This window comes from Sceloporus occidentalis, unplaced genomic scaffold (assembly GCF_023333645.1).
Source record: "Sceloporus occidentalis isolate IW3139 unplaced genomic scaffold, rSceOcc1.0.p SCAF_6, whole genome shotgun sequence".
Lineage (NCBI taxonomy): Eukaryota > Metazoa > Chordata > Lepidosauria > Squamata > Phrynosomatidae > Sceloporus > Sceloporus occidentalis.
The window spans coordinates 95,424,752-95,446,048 of record NW_028316986.1 but is presented as its reverse complement, the minus strand read 5'-3'; the positions used below and the strand labels follow the sequence as shown (position 1 = coordinate 95,446,048).

At 42.2% G+C, this 21,297-nt stretch overlaps 1 protein-coding gene across 4 annotated transcripts; it reads left to right on the top strand.

Annotated features, from left to right (window-relative positions):
* The first annotated feature begins 3,439 nt into the window (after positions 1 to 3,439).
* On the top strand, positions 3,440 to 20,543 carry RNF146 (ring finger protein 146). Of its 4 annotated transcripts, none has more exons than XM_089530420.1 (3): positions 3,440 to 3,605; positions 12,086 to 12,236; positions 18,661 to 20,543. In XM_089530420.1, exon 3 carries the CDS (start codon positions 18,662 to 18,664, stop codon positions 19,727 to 19,729), a length of 1,068 nt encoding a protein of 355 aa, XP_089386546.1. In that variant the 5' UTR covers positions 3,440 to 3,605; positions 12,086 to 12,236; position 18,661; the 3' UTR covers positions 19,730 to 20,543. The 4 variants fall into 4 exon arrangements, with proteins under 4 accessions (XP_089386546.1, XP_089386548.1, XP_089386547.1 ...); XM_089530422.1 differs by lacking the exon at positions 3,440 to 3,605 and adding an exon at positions 4,238 to 4,396; XM_089530421.1 differs by lacking the exon at positions 3,440 to 3,605 and adding an exon at positions 4,452 to 4,710.
* The last annotated feature ends 754 nt before the right edge of the window (positions 20,544 to 21,297 follow it).

Sequence of the window (21,297 nt, the reverse complement as noted above, 5' to 3'; positions counted from 1 at the left end):
ATATAGCAGTAATAGGAGATTTCAACCACCCTGATATTTGTTACAAGTCGAACTCTGCCAAGAATGTAAGGTCCAACAGATTCTTCATTGGACTGGCAGACAATTTTAATGGCCAGAAGGAGGAAGCAGCAACTGTTTTGGATCCAGCAGGGATCACTGTTTGGATCCAGCAGAGAATAACAGAGTGGATGTAGTGGGATCCTTGGTAGGAGTGAGATTTGGTATACAAAGAAAACGAGAAGGAAAATATTAGTCAGACACACACTTTGGACTTTAAGAAAGCTGATTTCAGTAAGTTTGAGGAAAGATTAGGTGAAATCATACAGACAGAAGTGCTCAGAGGGATTATTATTATTATTATTATTATTATTATTATTGAACTTTATTTCTAAAGCGCTGTAATTATACACAGCGCTGTACAAAGTCAGTAAAATTAAGGAATATATAAAAGCCTGCCCGAGGCATACACTCTAAAAGTAATAACAATTAGATAAAGGAATAGATAAAATTACAATGTAGGAAGAAAAGACAAATTAAAAAACATCAGATATAAAAGCAAATCACATCAAACATTATCAGACAGCCAGATGACAATCACAAATTCCCTGAGAACGCTTCCCTAAACAATATGGTTTTCAGCTCAGCCTTAAAGCTGGTTAGGGAAGTGATGAGCTGCACATGCAGAGGAAGAAGGTTCCAGGAATGAGGGGCAGCAAGAGAGAAGGGACGGATCCGGGACGGGGCAGAGAAAATCCTGGGTTGAGAGAGGAGGCTTTGGCTACCAGAGCGGAGAGTGCGAGTAGGGATGTAGGGAGAGAGAAGATCAGTTATGGGAGTTATGGGATCAGTTATGGGAGTTTATGATGGATGGGAGTTTGTTAAAGGTGAGATATGAAAGCACAACTGCAAACAGTTCCAATGAATAAGGAAATTGAGAGGTATCTAAAGATGGTTGTATAAATAACTTTCAGATGAGCAGAATAAAATAATAAATACAACTTTTATTTATATCCCGCGTCTCTGTCCACAACAAATTTTTAAAAAGGGAGAGATCACTAAAGAGGGATACAATCATACAGCCAGTACTATAGTAGGAAGAAAATTAGAAAAGCTATTTCTCAGAAAAGTCAGTGTAGTGCTTTCAAAACCTGTCAAAACAGAAAGGTCTTCATCTGTCTATGGAAAGAGAGAAGGGCCTAGACTTGGGGGGCTGGAGCCCCACCTCCATCCCAAGGCCCATGATATTAATATTTTCTGTACACTAGAATAAAAACAGTACAGTTTGCTTCCTGCACTTCTGGTATCTTAAATACTTTATGGTTATTATTATATTTGCTTTGCAATATAAGACTTAGGACACTGATTTTTTAGGCAATTATCTTTGGAGACTACCCTTTAGAAATAATATAATTTTTTAACTTTGCATTTCTTAAGGAAGAACACGCAGAAGTCGATGTGTCTATTGCCATTAGGCCAAAGAGCACTGTTAGAACATTGAACTTTCTTATCCTTAACTTAGCATTAAAACATATATTCTGTAGCATTAGTGTTCCACTAAGGCAGAGGTGGGCAAAGTAGGGCTGCAACTCCCAGCATTATCATCTTTGGCTCTTTCTGGGGGTTTTGGGCTATGTGGACATGTTCTAGAAGAGTTTCTTCCTGACATTTCACCAGCATCTGTGGCTGGCATCTAGAAAGAACATGGCCACATAGCCTGAAAAACCCACAAAAAACCATGGATGCCAGCCATGAAAGCCTTCGACTTCACATCTTTGCCTCTGTTGGCAAGGGCTGGTGGGGGTTGCAATCCAACATCTTAAGGGCCACACTTTGCATTACAATGCACTTTGCGACCCTGGTTGAACAGCTGGGTTGAACATATTTAATCTGTGTCTTGGCATAATATTGGTATGGCAAAATGAGCTTGCATACTGCATATAAAGCTATATTATTCCAGCAAAAGACAGTTGAACATGCAACTTTGGCAGCTGAATTGTGATCAGGAGAAGCAAGGCATAGAAGCAGGTCTGAACGAATGAATATTAACCTATTAAATTTCATGTTCAGGATGTGCCAGAACTAGAATCTGCATGGCACTGGTTTTGGGCAGAAATTATGGGGAAGCATTTTGATACTCTGGTTAAGTGAGAAGTATGATCGAATGTAGTTGCGCTTTTGCTACAAGTGGTTACAAGTGACTTGTGAGTCCCACTCCTTTCACAGCATACCCATTTATTCCAGGTAAGGATGCTAAAGTACAGTGCAGTCAGTCCTCCACATTTGTGGCTTTGACTTTTGAGGAACTGTTTATTCACAGTTAGATTTCTCTAGAAGCCTCTAGGCCTCCAGTGCAACTTTGCTGGACGTTGACTGTACTACCGTCATGCTGGAAGACCTAGAGGTTCCTGGGGGAAACGCGTCTCTGGGCATTGGTAGGAGAGCCAGACTGGGGCAGTGGATTGGGCATGGGAGAACACTCCGGAGAACAAGGTTTGAATCCCTACTCAGCCATGGTCACACTCTCTCAGCCTCAGAGGATGACAAGGGCAAACCCCTCTGAAGAAACGTGCCAAGAAAACTCTGTGATAGGGTCACTTGAGTTGGAAACAACTTGAAGGTACACAACAACAACAACAACAACGGCATGTGTAGGTCCTCCAGCGGTATTCTGTGGTCACCATCTGAGAAATGCTGGGCACAGAGTCCTCATGCTGGAGGACCTACAAATGATCCCCAGAGGCCCCTCCGCAGCCACTCTATGGCCAGGGAGAGCAGAGGCCATAACCGCAAAGGAGGTCAGTGCTCCACAAAATGTAAGCCACTCAGGTAAAATGTAGGGCATTATCAAACAAGTTTTTAAAACACTCGTGTGAATATGAATCCATGCTTGTAAGCTGTGCTCAGAATGGTAGACGCTGTGGCATTCCTCAGGCACCAAAGGCTAAAATACAGGGCATGTTATTGGTTTATTTAATTTCATTTTTTACGCCGCCTTTCTCTTAGGAAGGGACCCAAGGCGGCTCACAAGAGGCGCACAGCAAGGCCCTCCCTAGCAATGCCCCGCCCACTTTTCCCGTCTTCCCTCCCTCTCATTTCTCCTCAGTTCTTCGAGCTTTGGCTCCGCCCAACTCCAGTTCCAGTTCTTCACCCCCCCTCCGTCTTGCGTGGTGACGTCGTGAAGGCAAAGCCACGCCCACTTCTCCCTTTTTGTTTCCATCTCGGTCCTTCGAGGTACCATTCCAAGCCCTTCGCCCCGCCCCCTGTTGCGTAGTGACGTTGCGAGAGCAAAGCCACGCCTATATCTCCTTTTTTCTCTTTCCATCTGGCCCTTGGAGCTAAGGGTTCTAAAGCCCTTCGCCCCGCCCCCTGTTGCGTGGTGACGTCGCGTGAGCAAAGCCACGCCCGCTTCTCCCCTTTCCGTTCCTTCTCGGCCCCGCCCCTTGTTGCGTGATGACGTCGCGGGAGCAGAAACGGAGGAGGAGGAGGAAGGGAAGGAAGATAGAGAAAGGCGGCGCAGGAGCCTAATAGCCGAGCGGAGGACGGTGCGGAAGCGCCAGCGCAGGAGCAGTGGTTGCTCCAAGGGCTCTGCGGCTGCTGTGAGGGAGGTCAGTAGAACGAGGGCGCTGCGTGACGCCGAGGGGCCTCTGTGGCGGAAGGAGCCCTCCCTCCCTCTCTCCCTCCGAGGGAAACGGACACCTTCGTTCCCTCCGCCGCCGCCGCCTTTCCCCTTCCTGGCAGCGGCCGAGGCGAACAAAGGCCCCCTGCGCCGCCGCCAGGACTCGCAGCGCGGGAGGGAAGGAGCGGCTCCGTCGCTTGGTCCCGGCCTCTCCTTCCCTGCCTGCTCCTGGCCCCTTCCTCCCTCGACCGCGTCCTCTCCCTGGGCGCCTTCTCCCGGGGCCGGAGGAGGGCGAGGGGCTCCGTGGCTCATTTGGGGAGAGGAGGCCGGGACCTGAAGGGGGTGCCTCCGCGCTCACATCCCCGCGGTCCGCAGCGCCGGTCTCCGGGGCTGGAGGGCGTCGTCTTCCCCCTGGACCTCCCTCCCTCCCTCTTCTCTCCCTTGTATTTCTTGCTTAGTGGGCCTGCGGAGTAGTCACGACTCTTCCCTGCCACAGTAGTCGCAGCCCCCTGTCTTCCTTTCCCTCCCTCCTTCTTTCTTTCTGGCCGCAATAGCCATAGCCCCCTCCCTCTCTTTCTTTCTCTCTCTCTCTCTTCTTCCTTCCTTCCTTCCTTTCTTGGAGGGGCATGTAAAATAGCCACAACTCTTCTCAAGTCAGAGGCCAAAGAGGCAGTCTCTCCGGAGCGTGTTTACAATTGGGCCGAATTTAAAACCAGAAAGCAAGAGGCTAACTTTCCTGTTTGCAGCCGAATTAGCTTCATGGCGAGCGCTTAAGACCCTGTAAGTGCAAGAAGGGGAAGAGGCTTCCCTTGAGCCCTTCCCCTCAAGTGGCTGCAGGGGGATGGAGGGAAGGGCCTGGCTGGCTGGGCAGCAGAGCAGAACAAAGAGCCACAGGATGCCATTGACAACACCTGGTCCTCAGATCGGTTACTGCCAGAGCAATGCCATCCCTATGGAAAGATAGACTAGGCTTTGTTGTTGCGGACTGCCTTCAGAAACATTCAAATGGAAAGGCAGTGTACGGATATTAAACGTGGCTTGATTGTTTCTTAAAAAGCGTTTAATTTGACTATCTGTGTTCCAAACATGAACAGGTAGGTCTGGATCCAGCAGTAAGTGGATATGTAAACGTAACTGTCATCATGGTATTTTTCTTATCAGCTGCCCTGAGTGCAAGTTCTGCCACCATCTGAAGGGATGACTCAAACTACAAGACACTGCAGTGCCTGTAACGTTGAGAATCCACTTTCTAAGGCAGAGCGTTTGGAACAAACAAATAACTTAGGCCAGTGATGGCGAACCTATGCCACGCGTGCCAGAGGTGGCACTCAGAGCCCTCTCTGTGGGCACACATGCTGTCGCCCTAGCACAGAGTTTGCCAGAGTTTCGTACTAGAAAGCCAGAGGGACATGGCACTTTGCAATAAATAAGTGGGGTCTGGGCTGCAGTTTGGGCACTCAGTCTGTAAAAGGTCCACCATCACTGACTTAGGCCATTACTCTTTGAGTATTTATGGATGTAACTGGATATGCTCCCTCCTGACAACATGAGTAGGTGAAGTTGCCTAACAAGTGATAGAAGTAGTAAATACTGAATAAAGGGCTGTTGCGTTGCAGTATCTGGAAGGGAACTGCTTATGGTACATGGCAGCCACTGAGGATGGGCTGAAAACAAAGGGTAGATGAAGGTATCCTTATCTAGGTCAGTGATTTTTAGTCCTCTCAGTATTTCATACTTAAAGTGCTCAAACCTCACACTGCTGCTCATTCCAGCTGGGCTTCTGAGTGTGGAAGTCCAAGATATCTGGAGGACCAGAGAATAAGAAACACTGGTCAGGAGGCTTGTATGCCCACTGTTGTTCTTCAGCAATTTCTTTGTGTCTTCTTGCAAGTATGATGTACAGTAGAGAACCAGCATGGCATAGTGGTTTGAGCAATGGCTAAGGCTCTGGAGCAATGGGTTCAATTCCCAGCTCAGTGCTGAAATGCACTGATTGACCTTGGGCAACTCACATGCTGCAGCCTCAGGAGAAGGCAATGGCAAACCTATGAATAAATCTTGCCAAGAAAACCCTATGATAGGTTCACCTTAGGGTTACCATAAGTTGGAAACTACTTGAAGGCACACAACAAAAACAACAACTCCTGCAGGCTCTGTGTACTGCATGGTATTCATCTGCGACTGAGTGGCATACTAATAGAGTTGTAACTGCAGGTGTTCAGGGTTTGTCTTAATCCCTCATTCATCCTGCCCCATCATCCTATTGTAACAGTATAGTTGTAAAGATTGAAATGTTGTTCCCTGAAGATAACATTTTTGGTTTTGGCATGGTGGGACCTAGAATCTGTAACAGAGGCTGCATCTACATTGCAGGAATAATCTGGTTTGACACTGCTTTAACCGTCAGGCTCCATGTTGTGGAATTCTGGGCACTGTAGTTTTGTGAGACATTTAGCCTTCTCTGTCAGAGAGCTCTGCTGCCACAACAAACTACAACTCCCAGGATTCCCTCGCACTGCGCCAGGGTAGTTAAGACAGTCTGGAACTGGATTATTTCTGTGGACCAGAGTGATTATAACCTGTATTGCTCTATTTCTGTATTGCTCTATCGCTAGATGAGAGTTATCTTCCCTTCCATCTTAGTCCTACACAGTACTTGCTAATGGAAGCTCAGTGCACAATTACAGGATCAAGAAAGAAATTGTTGGTTACAGTGGCTTGTTTCCAGATCATAATGCATATTGTCAATGTGAAAATATGACAACAGACATTTATCACAGGCTGAAGGGTTTTTGTTTCAATTTGGGTTTTTTTTTAATATCTATTAGGTTTCTGTTCTTCCATTCCATAATACTTCAAAATATAGTTGGATGGGTATATTGCTCTATACAGAAATTTTGTATTTGCTTCCTGGTGATGTTTTAAGTTTTATCTCCACTAAAATTGATATTGTAATGAGATAAAACAATGAAATGAAATATAGCAAAGGACTCTGAAAGGTGGCAGCTAAGTGCTTTAAAGGAAAGTACCGTTCCTGTTCTTTGTAGCAATCAGGTTGAGCCTTGGGATTTCCTCACTGGGTTTTACGGTTCATACATGAGAGATGAAAATTGGTTTGTGGGCTATTTTTGATAAATGAACTTGGGAGATTTTGTTTCTGTGCTCAGTCTGAAATGACTGGGAATAGATTTGAAGAGCAGTAAATTGGGTGACCTGTGTCAAGCATTTTAAGAATCTTGTGCCTGCGTGTTAGAACAGTGTTGTGTGTGTGTTTGCAAGTTTCAAAAGATGGTCCTTTTAAAAGGTTTTGCTCGATATTGTATTCATATTTGACAAAATCAATTCTGTAGACAAGGCAGCTGTGGACAAACTCATCTTTAGAAATTAATGGCTGCTGAAAGCACATAGTCAGAAAAAAAACCCTTGTATATAACATCTTCCTAAAGGAATGGAATAACGATAGCTAAAATAGAAACAGCCTACTTCCATTGGTACCATCACAATACAAAACATTTTGGTGAAGCCACATGTGTTTGGAATTGAACATTCTGGAACCCAGTTCTGTTTCTGATGAAACGTGTAGGCATATATTTTTGTGCCTATTAAGTTTTAAATTGATTTGATAGTGAAACACATTCTACTTCAGAGAAGAGGCATAGAATGATGTTACTAAAGCCTATTTGTCTATTACAGGTGTGTACCATTCAGTTACATCTGTTTAAAAATATAGTAAAAAAGTTGTTTTCATTATAGGATAAGGTAGCTAATGTTAGTCAGCTTTCACATTATAGCTAGTGCATATAGTCCTTTTCATTTTTTACTGTATGTAAAAGATTTCAGACATATATCTATATACTAGGATAGCTCATTCTGTCTTACAAAGATCATTAATCTATTTGACATCCAAAGAAAGCATTTACTTAGCAAATGGAAATATAAACAAGCAACTCTTCTGGTATCTCATAGGTGAGATTGAAACACAGCATTCTCTGAGAGGAAAACTCATCAGCCGTATCAGAGACCAGTACTGAATGTAGGGAAGCATAATAGCCAATGAAATTAGACTGTAGCAACTTGAAAAGAGAGCCAGGCAGCACAATCTGATGGATATTGCTGCTTGCACTAGGTGCACAGCAGTGCTTCGACCTAGAAAAGAAAATCTGTCCCTGTACATCTGGTGCACATTGGAATGAGGACTTCAGTGCATATACTATCAGCTGTCATTGATTTTAGCAGGCATATGTGCTTCTAGTGACATACTGGTATGAATCACGGTGCACTCTCAAATGTACATCCCGTTAAAAACAGTCCTGTATGGCAGGTGGCATCTACATTAAGACATGCATTTTGATGTGTATCTGACTATACACAAGGAAGCTACTTGTGCGTCAACAATGATTTTGATATGGATAACATTGTAAGTGTTTAGACTTCCATAGATAGATCGTTCTGTTGTTGACAGTTTGGGCAGTGCCGTTCTTTTATATTTCAGTTGTTTTATAAAAGTATGTGTCTCAACAGTAGATTATTAAGACTTTAATAACTTTATTGCCATGGCTATCCTTAGGCCAAATACACAGAAGAAATGTGCAATTTGACACCACTTTAATTGCCATGGCTCTGTCCAATAGAATCTTGGGGTTTGTAGTTTGCTGTGGCACCAGAGCGCTCCAACAGAGAAGGCTAAATATCTCACAAAACTATAAATCCCAGAATTCCATAGCATTGAGCCATGGCAGTGCAGTATTGAACTACATTATTTCTGTAGTGTAGATGTAGCCGCTGTCCCTATTCTCTTTCCTCCAGCCTATTTTCACTGACTGAAATGTACAGTGGTCCATCCACATTTGCTGGGGTTAGGGGTGAAGGACTCTCGTCAATGTGGAAAAACTGCAAATAGAATATTGCTTGCACACTATTCTTTTTACTGAAGAGAACACCTTTTTAGGAATCGCCAGGTCTGCCAGGGCAACTCCATGGTCAACACCCACCAGAGGTTGACTATAAAATCATGCTGGAGGACCTACACATGGCTAGAGAAGTGTTTTCTAGGTTATCCAATACAACCTTTGGGTTCTCCAGCACAATTCTATGGTCAACCTCCAGCAGAATTGCACTGGAGGACTTAGAGATTCCTAGAGAGTACATATTAATCAAAATTGCAGATAATATAATCTGCAAAAGTCAAAGCTGAAGATGTGGAAGGCCAACTGTAATTGTGAAGTTGAAGGCTTTCATGGTTAGCATCCATAGTATTTTTGTGGGTTTTTCAGGCTATGTAGAACATGGCCACATAGCCCGAAAAACCCACAAAAAACTAACTGTATTATTTTTAACTTGGGCAAACACCTCTCTTGGAGATGCTGGAGGACCTAGAGAGAACATATTGATCAAAAGTACAAATAATCAAATTCACAAAAGTCAAACCCGCAGATGTGGAGGGCCAACTTTATTTAGTTTGCCACAGTCTATTGATTTTAAGTCTGTGTTACTTGAGTTGGACTACAGGTTTTAAAAATATTTTTCCAGGACTTCAGATGAGATTTGACTTTTCTGAGTGTCTTGTGTGGAAGGAAGGAAAGCCTAAAGAATTGGCATTAGCTTTGTGAGAACAATATGTATTCTGTAGAGATCACCTAACCTCAACAATTAGACTTGCAATTTTTCTTAATTATCGGGCAACTCTGACTGAATCTAATGCCAGCCATTTTGACCTACTGCCATACAAGTTGATGTATTAACACATTCCTGAACAGTGGATATTTCCTGTTTATCAAACCTTGTTGTGATGTGTTCAGAGATGTTGTTAAGACTTATGTCTTTGGGCCAGTGTTTAGTGAGCCCAAAGACATAAGACATAATAGGGATATAACATTTTGTTATAGATCAGTGGTTCTCAACCTTCCTTATGCTGGGACCCTTTAATACAGTTCCTCATGTTGTGAGCTGCAACCATAAAATTATTATCGTCTCGTTTCCTAAGACCATCGGAAATATGTGTTTTCCAGTGGTCTTAGGTGACCCTTGTGAAAGGGTCATTTGACCCCCAAAGGGGGCGCCACTCACAGGTTGAGAACCGCTGTTACAGATGAAAGTTTAATGCACGTGTTTTGTCTAGGTAAAGTGCAGTGGGCCCTTGGTATCCGCTGGGGTTTGGTTCCAGGACCCCCCATGGATATCAACATCAGTGGATGCTGAAGTCGTATTAAATACAGTGGCAAGTAAAATGGTATCCCATATATAAAATGGCAAAATCAAGGTTTGCTTTTTTTAGAATTTATATATTTTTTGAATATTTTCAAATCACGGATGCTTGAATCTGTGGATAAAATATCCATGGATAAGGTGGGCTCTGACTGTACTGTGTCTTCAGTTTCTTACAGCTTCAATGTGGGGGTTAACTGAGTTTCTAAATTTGCCTGCAGAACTTAGTTGCCAAAAAGCTTCCTTTCCAAAATATTATAACTGTGGTATGATTTAGTCTTCTAGAGATATTTCAATGCTTAGTTTTTTGTGGGTTTTGGGGCTATGTGGCCACGTTCTAGCAGAGTTTTTTCCTGACGTTGTGCCAGCATCTGTGGCTGGCATCTTCAGAGAACCTTCTCTGAAGATGCCAGCCACAGATGCTGGTGAAACGTCAGGAAGAAACTCTGCTAGAACATGGCCACATAGCCCAAAAAACCCACAAAAAGCTATGGATGCCAGCCATGAAAGCCTTCGACTTCAAATTCAATGCTTGTTTACAATACAGTAAGACACATATTGAATTCTAAATGTAAGGGTTCGCTTTTGATATCAGGTTTTGGCAAATATAAAATTTTCCCTCTGCTTTGATGGTTCATCTTCCCTCTTGGGTACGCTGGACTGATTCACACTTGCATATGGAAAGCATCGTGACATTCAATGCAGAATACACTGAAGGTTCAAAAGGCAGCTGTATTCATTCAGAAATTTGTCATGTCTCTTCCCCTGATGGCAGCTCTTATATGTATATACGAGAAACAGTTCCAAGTAGCACACAGGTGACTTTAGAATGAAAATCGATATTCGAAACCTGTAATTAAAAGATCAGCTTAAAGTTTCTTTTCAATTATATATATTACCATTAACCTCTCTGCAGGACCTCTCGATTTCTTAACTTTATTTAGCAGCATACATATGCAATGAATCTAATACATGCACTAAAATTTCACTTAAATAGATCTGCCTAGACGATTTAAAAGTGCTGCATATTCAGGTTCAATAAGAAGTGCCTTTCAAAGTAACCTCTCATGCAGCAAGTGAAATGTAATGTTTCTTGATTAGATAGCTGTCTAGACAAACTAAACCAGCGCAGCACTGGTAAATGCTGTGAAGCAGAGCATTTTAGTTGGTGAGGTGAGTAGTACGCTGCCATGAGATGATGTTTAAGATGATATGGAAGGGGAGGGGATGTTATTGAATCTGGTTAATTGGTGAGACTTGAACACTGGATGCATCTACTTTGGAAGCCACTGGGTATAAGGGTATCATTCACTATTAAACCTGCACAATGCTTTCCTTGAATAGGCTGGTTTCAGAGCCTCTTATAGAGGCATCTTTACAGGTTCATATGTTATGTCTGTTGCCACAAAACTGACAAAGACACCACTTTTCCTAAATTATTTCCAAACTTCTTTACTTTAAAAAGACGCAGATTGTCACATTTATCTTAAAAGGATTTGCGAGTGTGTTTGTGGAAGCTAAAAAATCCTTTAGAGGTAATGCTTCAGTCATGTCATATGGAGTTCAGTTTGGAAGGTAATAGGTTTGCTCCCTGCATTAGCCTGATAGAACCAACTGTCCTCTGCCACGTTCTCTCCCAAAACTGACTCAAGCAATGGCCATCCCAGCTGGTCATTGCATAACAGTATTGAAATACAGTCGGCCCTCCACTTTCACAGGTTTAACGTGCGCAAATTTGATTATTTGTGAGTTTGTCCAGCCATGGCCAGGAGGCTTTTCCCCTGGTGGGGGGGGGGGGGGAATCCCAGGAGGGATGGAGCATCCGGGAAGGGCATGTGCACACACTCCTCCTGCCTTTCCCTGTGCTTTGGCCAGTTGAGGGAACCCTCAGCTGGGCAAAACATGGGGGAAGGCAGGAGAGACGTGTGCACGTGCTCCTCTTTCCACCGCACACTTTGGCCAAATGCTCAGCTGGCCAAAGCACAGTTGGCCCCCCATATTTGCAGGTTTACCACGTTCATGAGGTCTTGCACCCCTAACCCCTGCAAATGTGGGAGCAGATGGTAGTTGCTACTTGACTATGCTTATTTTCCATGTTTGTTCCCCATTTCATTCTTGTGTATAATGCTTGCTTTGTTAACCTTTGTTATGAACTGTAAACCATTGTGAGTGTTTGAGCAGAAAGGTGATAGAAATGTAAATCTGAATAATTTGTTATTTTAGTTCAGTTTGATAGTTTTCTTTCCTCCTCTTCTTAAATTGCAGTGCAATTCTGACATAACCTGTGTCCAGCATGCAAGAGGAATAAGTGTATCAGTGGAAAACAGGGTGTGTGGCACTCATTAGGTGCATCTAAAGATGGCATATTAATTTTGCAATATGTTCCAAGAAGAGCAATAAGAAAAAGAAAAGAAAGGTAAGATCATCAGAATGATAATAATACTGTATGTGAATTGGGAGTTTAGTAGTGGCTTGTTTGTGTGACCCTCTGGATGCGACAGCTAACAAGGCCAATGCGATTTTAGGCTGCATCAGTAGAAGTATAGTGTCTGGATCAAGGGAAGTAATAGTGCCACTCTATTCTGCTTTAGTCAGGCCTCACCTGGAATACTGTGTCCAGTTCTGGGCACCACAATTAAAAAAGGACATTGAGAAACTGGAGTGTGTCCAAAGGAGGGCGACTAAAATGGTGAAGGGTCTGGAAACCATGCCCTATGAGGAATGACTTAGGGAGCTGGGGATGTTTACCCTGGAGAAGAGAAGGTTAAGAGGTGATATGTTAGCCCTGTTTAAATATTTGAAGGGATGTCATGTTGAGGAGGGAGCAAGCTTGTTTTCAGCTGCTCCAGAGACTAGAACGCAGAACAGTGGATGCAAACTGCAGGAAAAGAGATTCCAACTCAACATTAGGAGGAACCTCCTGACAATAAGGGCTGTTTGACAGTGGAACACACTCCCTCAGAGTGTGGCGGAGGCTCCTTCCTTAGAGGTCTTCAAACAGAGGCTGGATGGCCATCTGTTGGGGATGCTTTGATTATGATTTCCTGCATGGCAGAATGGGGTTGGACTGGATGGCCCTTGCGGTCTCTTCCAACTCTGTGATTCTAAATATTTTAGCACTGGAACAAGTGAGTCCTTTTAGAAAAGAAAGCACTGGTTGCTGCATTCCTCTGCCATCAACTTTTCTATAACTTTGCAGCAGAAGGTTAATTGTATTGCTTTGGATTTCTCGTTAAAAGTCTGGGTGCCAGGGTAGGAGTACACCAGCCCAAGCTGCATCTTTATTGAGAAGTGGCATGTAGTGTGAGAGCCAGTGATTTGAGCATGAAGATCAGGGTTTGAATTCCTGTTTGGCCTTGGAAATTCACTGGGTGACCTTGGGCAAGTTACACTTTTTCAGTCTCAGATGAAAGCAAAGACAAATCCACCTTAAATAAATCTTGCCAAGAAAACCTGGTGATAACTTCCCCCTAGTGTCATCATAAGGCAGAAAGGACTTGAAGACATACAACAACAAAGTATATAGTGCCTTGGAGTAATATTCAGACGCCTCATATAACTTTCCACATTTTGTTGTGTTACAAGCTAGATTTGAAATGGGTTTAATTGGCATTGGTGCCACTTAATGTGTACAAGATATTAAGTATTTTGTAAGTGAAAAATAGTTTTATTGGGGCACAAAGGTTGAGTAAACAAAAACAAACTGGCACTTACTGGCTGCATAAGTATCCTCTCCTCCCTTGTCTGTACTTAGTAGAAACACCTTTGGCAGTAATTTCAGCTGAAAATCTTCTCTCTGCCAGCTTTGTGCATCTGATTTCTGCAATTTTTGCCCATTCTTCTTGTCATCTCTGTTGGTTTGGGAGGGGAATGTTGCTGATCACCACCTTGTCAGATATTCTATAATGAACCAAGGTTTATGGTTGCTTTACTTTACTCTTGTGCCACAATAAAAATAACTTGGAGCCTCGCAGTGTTGAATATATTTTTATATCAAGTGATAACAGTGCCAGTCAAATCCATATCAAGGTTGTAACACAATAAAATGTGGAAAAGTGAAGGGGATAGAGTTACTACTAGTCCTTCACAGCAAAGGATCATACTTCAGTTGAATGAGTTCCTGTGTTATCTAGTCACGGGATCAAAGTGCCAGTTTCTTCTGATACTCATTACATATACCACAGTTAGCAAAGTGGATGCTTTCCAGGGGATTATGTCTTTAAGAGAAAATTTGGTAACAGAGACAAAAATAACATGGAAAGAATAGGGATAGTCCACAGAAAAGAAGAGCAGTTCAACATGTCTCAGCAAACCTTTGATTCAAAACTAACAATATGCATATGTGAAGTAAAACACCTAGATCAAGTAAGCCTTCTCATAAGTAAACAAAAACATTTTAACCTTCTAGAGAATCCAGGGTTGAGTTTTTCTTTCACCAGTCTCAACTTTACTCATGATTTCCACCAAACCTATAGATAAACACTTTAACCTGTTAATAATTATCTGATTTATACCTAGATATCCATTCTTAATTTTAAAAACCATGTCCATGTACTGTTCATTTCATTTCAACTTTATTTCAGCCAACAGGCCATTAAACAACAAAATGTATATAAAACATATAAAACATTTAAAATCCATGTACTGTTCTGTAAACAATACAGTAACAGCTTGAAGGTAGTTGGTGAGGCAGGCTTACCCTTTTCTAGCTCAAGCTCTTACTGTATTGTTTATTGTCAATACTCTGTTATAATCCAATACTGAAAAACTGTTATTTTCTAATGTTCCTTCTCTAACTATCCTCCTTTACATGCTGCTAACAAAACGTCCAGCAAGACACAGGGTGAGGAGGAAAAGGGGACAAGGTGGGCAGAAAAAGACTGTAAAAAGGAGATTATTTGCCAGAGGCCTTCTTAATTGAAGTATACCTGTATATTAGGGCTTGAAACACAACACAGAATTTTCAGAAGACTGCCATTAGAAAACCTTTTTTTGAAATTTAAGAATGTCAATCTAGGTATAAATCAGATAATTATTAACTGAATTTAAACCCTCATCAAGTTGGAGTTTAAATGTTTCCTGGTTATAGTAGCAGCACTGGGCTTGTAGTGTGTTTTGTAAACCATGTCACAAAGGATGCTTCATTGCCCTGAAGTAAGAATGACAAGAAGTGCAAGTTGTTCTTGAAGACTGGGAAACGGCTATGATTTCAAAGCTGCGCTCAGCCCCTGCACTGTTGGGGAAGAGCTTTTCTCCCCAGTTCCAAACTAGAATGGGTGGGTTGCTACAGAGGACTCTGAGCAACTTGGCTGCCTACCACGAAAAGGAACTGTCTTTCTGTCCACCACCCAGTAGAAATTTGGGCTTGGCTTTTGATAGTGCAGACAGATGTGGTGGCTTAGTGGTTAAGACACCAGTTCTGATGATCGGAAGGCTTGAGTGCTGCCTGATGGGGTGAGTTCCCGTCACTAGTCCCAGCTTCTGCCAACCTAGCAGTTCGAAAGCATGCAAATGCAAGTAGATAAATAGGTACCACTTTGGTGGGAAGGTAACAGTGTTCGGTGCAGTCATGCTGGCCACAAGACCACTGGAGTTGTCTTCGGACAATGCTGGCTCTTTGGCTTAGTAACAGAGATGAACACCACCCCCTACAGTTGGTTACGACTAGGCATTCATGTCAAGGAAATATCCTTTACTTTTATCTTTGCTACCAGAGGCACTTGAAATAATTAGGCAAGCCAGTAACAAAGCAAACCCTTTGCCCCTTCCTTTTACTTGGAAAATGGCAAGGTAGAGCAGGGAGCAAGGGATTATAAAGGGAAGCTAACTTAGGTTGGGTAGAAAAGCTGTTCTGAACTAGCTCCACAGAACAAAAATATATTAGCATGTTACTGGCAATTTCTCCGATATCAGACATGTTTCAGCAATTTTTTTTTATTATTTCAGATACATGTTGAAAATTAATCTGGAGTTTATGTATTTTGTGTCACTTTTTTGTACACCCACTTTAAAGTCTTCACATGTAAGCAGTTTATAAATATGTATAAATAGTTCAAAATGTTGCCTTGAATTTAGCTAAAATTAATGGATCTTTTTGTTTTTCTCTTGCATAAACAGCAAAGTGTTAAGACACACATAAGAGAGACTGTTAGTTTTTAATTGTGGAACTACACATTCATATCAAGTGGTCTTTAATTTTAGATTTCCCAGTCCTGCTGAAAGGATAATGAAAAAGACAAAAATTATAGCCTTTAAATGAAACTATGGCCCGTTACAGACGGGCTCTTGAAGCGCCCCCATCACATGCTAGGGGTTGGCCGGGGACCTAGCGTCCACACCGGCCTCACCCCTAGCACGTGACGGGGCCGTAATAATGGTGGCGCCCTATACATACAGGCGCCACCATTATTACATTCCGGACGCATAGCGTCCGCATGTCGCACGACACTTATGACGTCACGAGTGCGCCATTGGCGCCTTGCGGCGTCATAACCGCGCCGTGGGAAGAAGCGCCATTTTGGGGCTTCTTTTTAGTTCTGCTCAGGAGCCGCGCAATTTGGCTGCTGCGGCTCCCTCGCGGAGCAACCAGCCGCACCGGCAGACCTCCGCTTTTAGGCGGTCTGTAACACGCCTATAAATAGCAGCAGTAACAAATAGATGTGGAATAGATAGTAGTCATGGTCATTTGCAGATGTGCTTTCTGAAAACTCCACTTTGGTTTTTATTAATGGCATCTCTGGAGAAATACACACAGACTGATGGAAGTGGAGATCAGCCATATATTACTTTATCTTTTCAAATAATTAGCTTACTGTTAAACATACTTGAGGAGTATACATTCACTTTTTGAGATTTCTCCTTAGATTGGGTGGACAACTTCCCAAGGTCTATGGGGTGTAAATAGCTGTGGGGCCACATCTCCCCTCAGATTTAAAAAACAACAACAATCCCCTCCCCAATAAAAAGCCCCCCTGATGTGTGAGACAGTTTTCCTTATGTTTCTTTGGGGAGGGGGGAAGAGATGATTTAGACTCCAGAGGAATCACTTTTCAAAAACTAAAGCAGTTCAGATGTGCCAAAAATGTGGATTTACCCCTCAAGGTGCATTTTTAACTTTATTTTAAAAAATTGAGGACATTTGATGTGGGGTAGACCTCACTTTGCCACACCATCCTAGATAGATCAGGTATTAAAAGTCTTGCCTAACATCTGTGATTTTAATTCAGCAGAGAGGCTAATTTGATAAAATCAACATTAGATTAAAAGGTTGGCTTAATTGCTTAATCATCATCACTCTATTACAGTGTGCCATTGGGGGGGGGGGGAGGAAAGAATAAGGCACTAATGATCAAGACTACTAATTTTTATGGCAAGGATGCAAGAGATCCACTAATTCTTTGACATAAAATGAGGTCTTAGAAAGCCATGTGGCACCTGCTGTCACTTGCACCTCAGCACATCTCAAACTTGCACCTCAACAATTCCAAATCAAATCGTGTAGTATCTTATTTAACTTTTAATTAAACCCTGCTGTACCTCATAGTGTATATCCCAAGGGTTGAACAATCTTCCAGTACAAATTCAGGAAGAAATGTCTCATGCAGAGCCAAGAACCACTGAAGCACAGTGTCTCCAATTCCCATGCAGGCAGCAGGTACTGGAAGCCAACCAATGGTCTTAAAAACAAACAAACAAGAAGCCTTCTCCTCATCACTAATAAGCCATATGGTGATTTAAAGAGGAAAAAATCAAAATGTATCCAGATAATCCAGGGCAGCCTAGAGCTACATGGCAGATACCCCTTGCCATTTTCACCAAATGACTTGTGAACCTGCTAAGTGATCTCACTATTAAACAGTAGTATAGGGTCCTAAGTTGAATTTGTCCTGGCATTTGGTAGTTTGGTCTTTGGTTCTTATTCTGAAATACAAAGAATTCTAGCAGTTAGTCTTCCTAATTCTTGGTTAGTCCTTTAACCCCTGTAGTCAAACATGAGGTACATGTTCTAGTTGTAGAAAGATCCCTGCAGGATGCTGGATGTGAGAACTCACTGTAATGTTCCATAGTAACCGCATTTATGGTGTCTGTGCTTATTCAGTTGACTCCTCAAGGCAGTACTTAATAAAATTAAACATTTTATATACCCCCCCCCCCCCAAATAAGACAATTGCATTTTAGATGTTTGAAATAGTTTCTGTAGAAGTGCATGAAAATAGTTTGAGGATAGTTTAAAATCAGCCCAAAGTGATTATTTTAAATACTGGTGTTGGTCAGAGGCGGAAGAAATCTAGGGAGGGCTATCATGGTATTTTGCCTGTAATATTTACCATGAACATATATTTAATGCCTGTAATATTTAACTCTAATCATATTTGCACTCTGCTGTCTAGTGAGCTCTGGGCAGCATATGTTAACTCTGCCTCATTTCATCCTCCTAACACCATAAGGCGATAATGAATTCACCCCAAGTAGTAGTTTGAATTCGGTTTTTCTGTCCCATGTGCAGTTGGCTTCTGTATACAGAGATTTTATCCATGGATACCATTTTACAATGCCATTGTATTTAATGGGACTTGACCATTCATGGATTTTGGTATCCACAGCAGGTCCTGGAATAAAATCTCAGCAGATACTAAGGGTCCACTCTACATTTACTGAAGTATCCTAGTTCTCATTATCAGTTGATAAATTACTATCATTGGCTTTACCATATACTAACTGTTAGGACTCTTTCCTGCCTATGCATTTTTTTATTTTAAAATATTGTTATTATAAAAACTTGAGGTTAAAAATGTTTGAAAAGTTGTATCATGCCATGTAACACTTTTGCTCCTCTCTAGGATGGCTGGCTGTGGTGAAATCGATCATTCAATCAATATGCTTCCTACCAACAAGAAGACGAATGAATCATGTTCTAGTGCAGCACCATCTCTTATGGTCCCTGAATGTGCTATCTGTCTGCAAACATGTGTTCACCCTGTGAGTCTGCCTTGTAAACATGTCTTCTGCTATCTGTGTGTAAAAGGAGCTTCCTGGCTGGGAAAGCGTTGTGCACTCTGTCGGCAGGAAATCCCGGAGGACTTTCTTGATAAGCCAACCTTACTGTCACCTGAGGAACTGAAAGCAGCCAGTAGAGGAAATGGGGAATATGCTTGGTACTATGAAGGCAGAAATGGCTGGTGGCAATATGATGAACGTACCAGTAGGGAGCTGGAAGATGCCTTTTCTAAAGGTAAAAAGAGCACTGAAATGTTAATTGCTGGGTTCTTGTATGTGGCAGATCTTGAAAACATGGTTCAGTATAGGAGAAATGAGCATGGACGTCGCAGGAAAATAAAACGGGACATAATAGATATTCCAAAGAAGGGAGTGGCTGGGCTTAGGTTGGACTGCGACTCTAATGCTATCAATCTAGCAAGAGAGAGCTCTGCTGATGGTGCAGACAGTGTACCAGCTCTAGGAGCTGCTGCTGCTGCTGCTGCTGCTGCCGGGCAGCCTCTAGCAACTGTTGCTATTAGACCCCTTCCTTCACTAGATGGTCAGCTGACAAGTCCTGCAACGCCATCACCTGATGCAAGCACTCTAGAGAACTCTTTTGCCAACTTGCAAATAAATGGAGACAGTATGGTTGAAATGAGCCATAGGGGTGAGGGAGAGGAAGACCATGAATCATCATCTTCTGGTATGGTGCCAGTTCTTGACACCTCCATTGAGGAAACAGAATCGGATGTTAGCAGCGATAGTGAGGATGTGTCTGCCCAACTTCAGCTGCCTGTATCCTCTGCTCAGCAGAGACATCTGAATGCAAACCAGCCAGCCTTGGATAGACCAGTGGCAGAGAGTGGGGTGGGAAGTGCCAGTGTGAGATCTAGGAGGCCTGATGGACAGTGCACAATAACTGAAGTTTAAATCTAGAGCCATGTTTTAAAAACTCAGTCTTGTACTTGTACATCCTGTCTGTGTTGGCATTGCACTCCAGCCTAGCAGTGTATTTAAAGTGTTTCATTGTGGGAGAAGGGGGAAGAGAAAAGCAAACACGATCATCCAACTTACAAGTAGTCTCTTAACATGTCTTGGCTGGAAGACTCAATGTTAAAAACAACTGGGTACATGTTAATGATTTCACAACTCCTTAGCAATACCCAGTTTTGTAAATGTCTCATATTTTATTTTGTAGTATATTCCCTTCCCCCAGTAAAAAACCCGTTTCACTTTTGACCAATGTATACCCAGTGTACAACTTGGAACTGTCATTATTTGTTGCGTTAAGTATCTTTACTATCTGCATGGATTGGTGTATGGAGAGTATTAAAACAAACTGGAAATGAAAAAGTTTGAATTGGAGCAGGATGCTTAATTTTAACATAAAGTAGGTGTGACTTCTGAAACTCAGATGTTTTACTAAAACAAATCATCTTCCTGACTGAAATGTAAAATAATTTCTGTTGCAGAGTTTTACTTGTAAGCACTTCATGGTGTCTTCATTGGCTTTGTGTCTAGTCCCTGTAGCTTGTTTGCGTCCTCGTACTGTCTTGGTTTTGTTACAAAATTTATAATTTAATAAACTACATTTTATCAACCATCTGAGCTGTTTCCACATGGGATGGTACCCATGTCACATTGAATGCAGTTCTGAAAAAAGATGGAACTGACTGTATGACTAAGTACATTTTTTTTGACAGAGATTATTGTTTATGAGGAAAATAAAGACTTTTCCACATTAGGTCCTGTAGAAAGTGGCTGCCATTTTTTGAAAAGACAATTTGAGTACTGTTAAGTCATTTGTTTCTCCTGACATACCTATTGCCATATGATTGATAGTAGAAAATTGTTGATGTAGTGAAATTTCCAAAATAGTAACCTGTGGCTTGGCTTTCTGCTAGAGCACCATCTGTCAGAATGTATTTTCCTGTCCGTATCTCACAGTTAAATAAGGTATGTCAGGAGTTTTTAATATATATTTTGTAGTAGTGCAGTGCAACAGTCAGACCTAAATGATCTCACTGCATAGATCTTCCAGCAATATAACCAGAAATAAGATACCCATACTGTGGTCCCTAGAAGGGTAATTGAGAAAATAGTGCTGACCATGCTGTTCACTGCTGGTAGTAGAACGGTTGACATTCAACAGTACATTCTGCAGACTATATGAAAGCAATAAGCACCTTGTTTTGAGAACCCTTTTTACAGCAGCTGTTTTTTTTCTTTTAAGTTGTTAAAGATGCAAAAATGATACTTCTGTCACATGTGTTTTTCAGTGAGGGTGTCTTAATAGCTGTCTCCTTTCAATGTAGTGACTGTAGTGTTCAGTACCTGGAAATGAAATTACAGTAGCCCTTAAACTGCCAGTCTTTTATCTCAGGCACTGCCTTATTCTATCATTATTGGTGGTCGACACTCAGCGTTCTGCCAGAACTCTGCATGAGCCTTATATGGGGTAAAACCTTTACCAGTGTTAGGTTGAACCACATAAAGGA

Coding starts and splice junctions, on each gene's coding strand:
- RNF146 (XM_089530420.1), top strand. CDS start 18,662: ATGGCTGGCTGTGGTGAAATCGATCATTCAATCAATATGCTTCCTACC.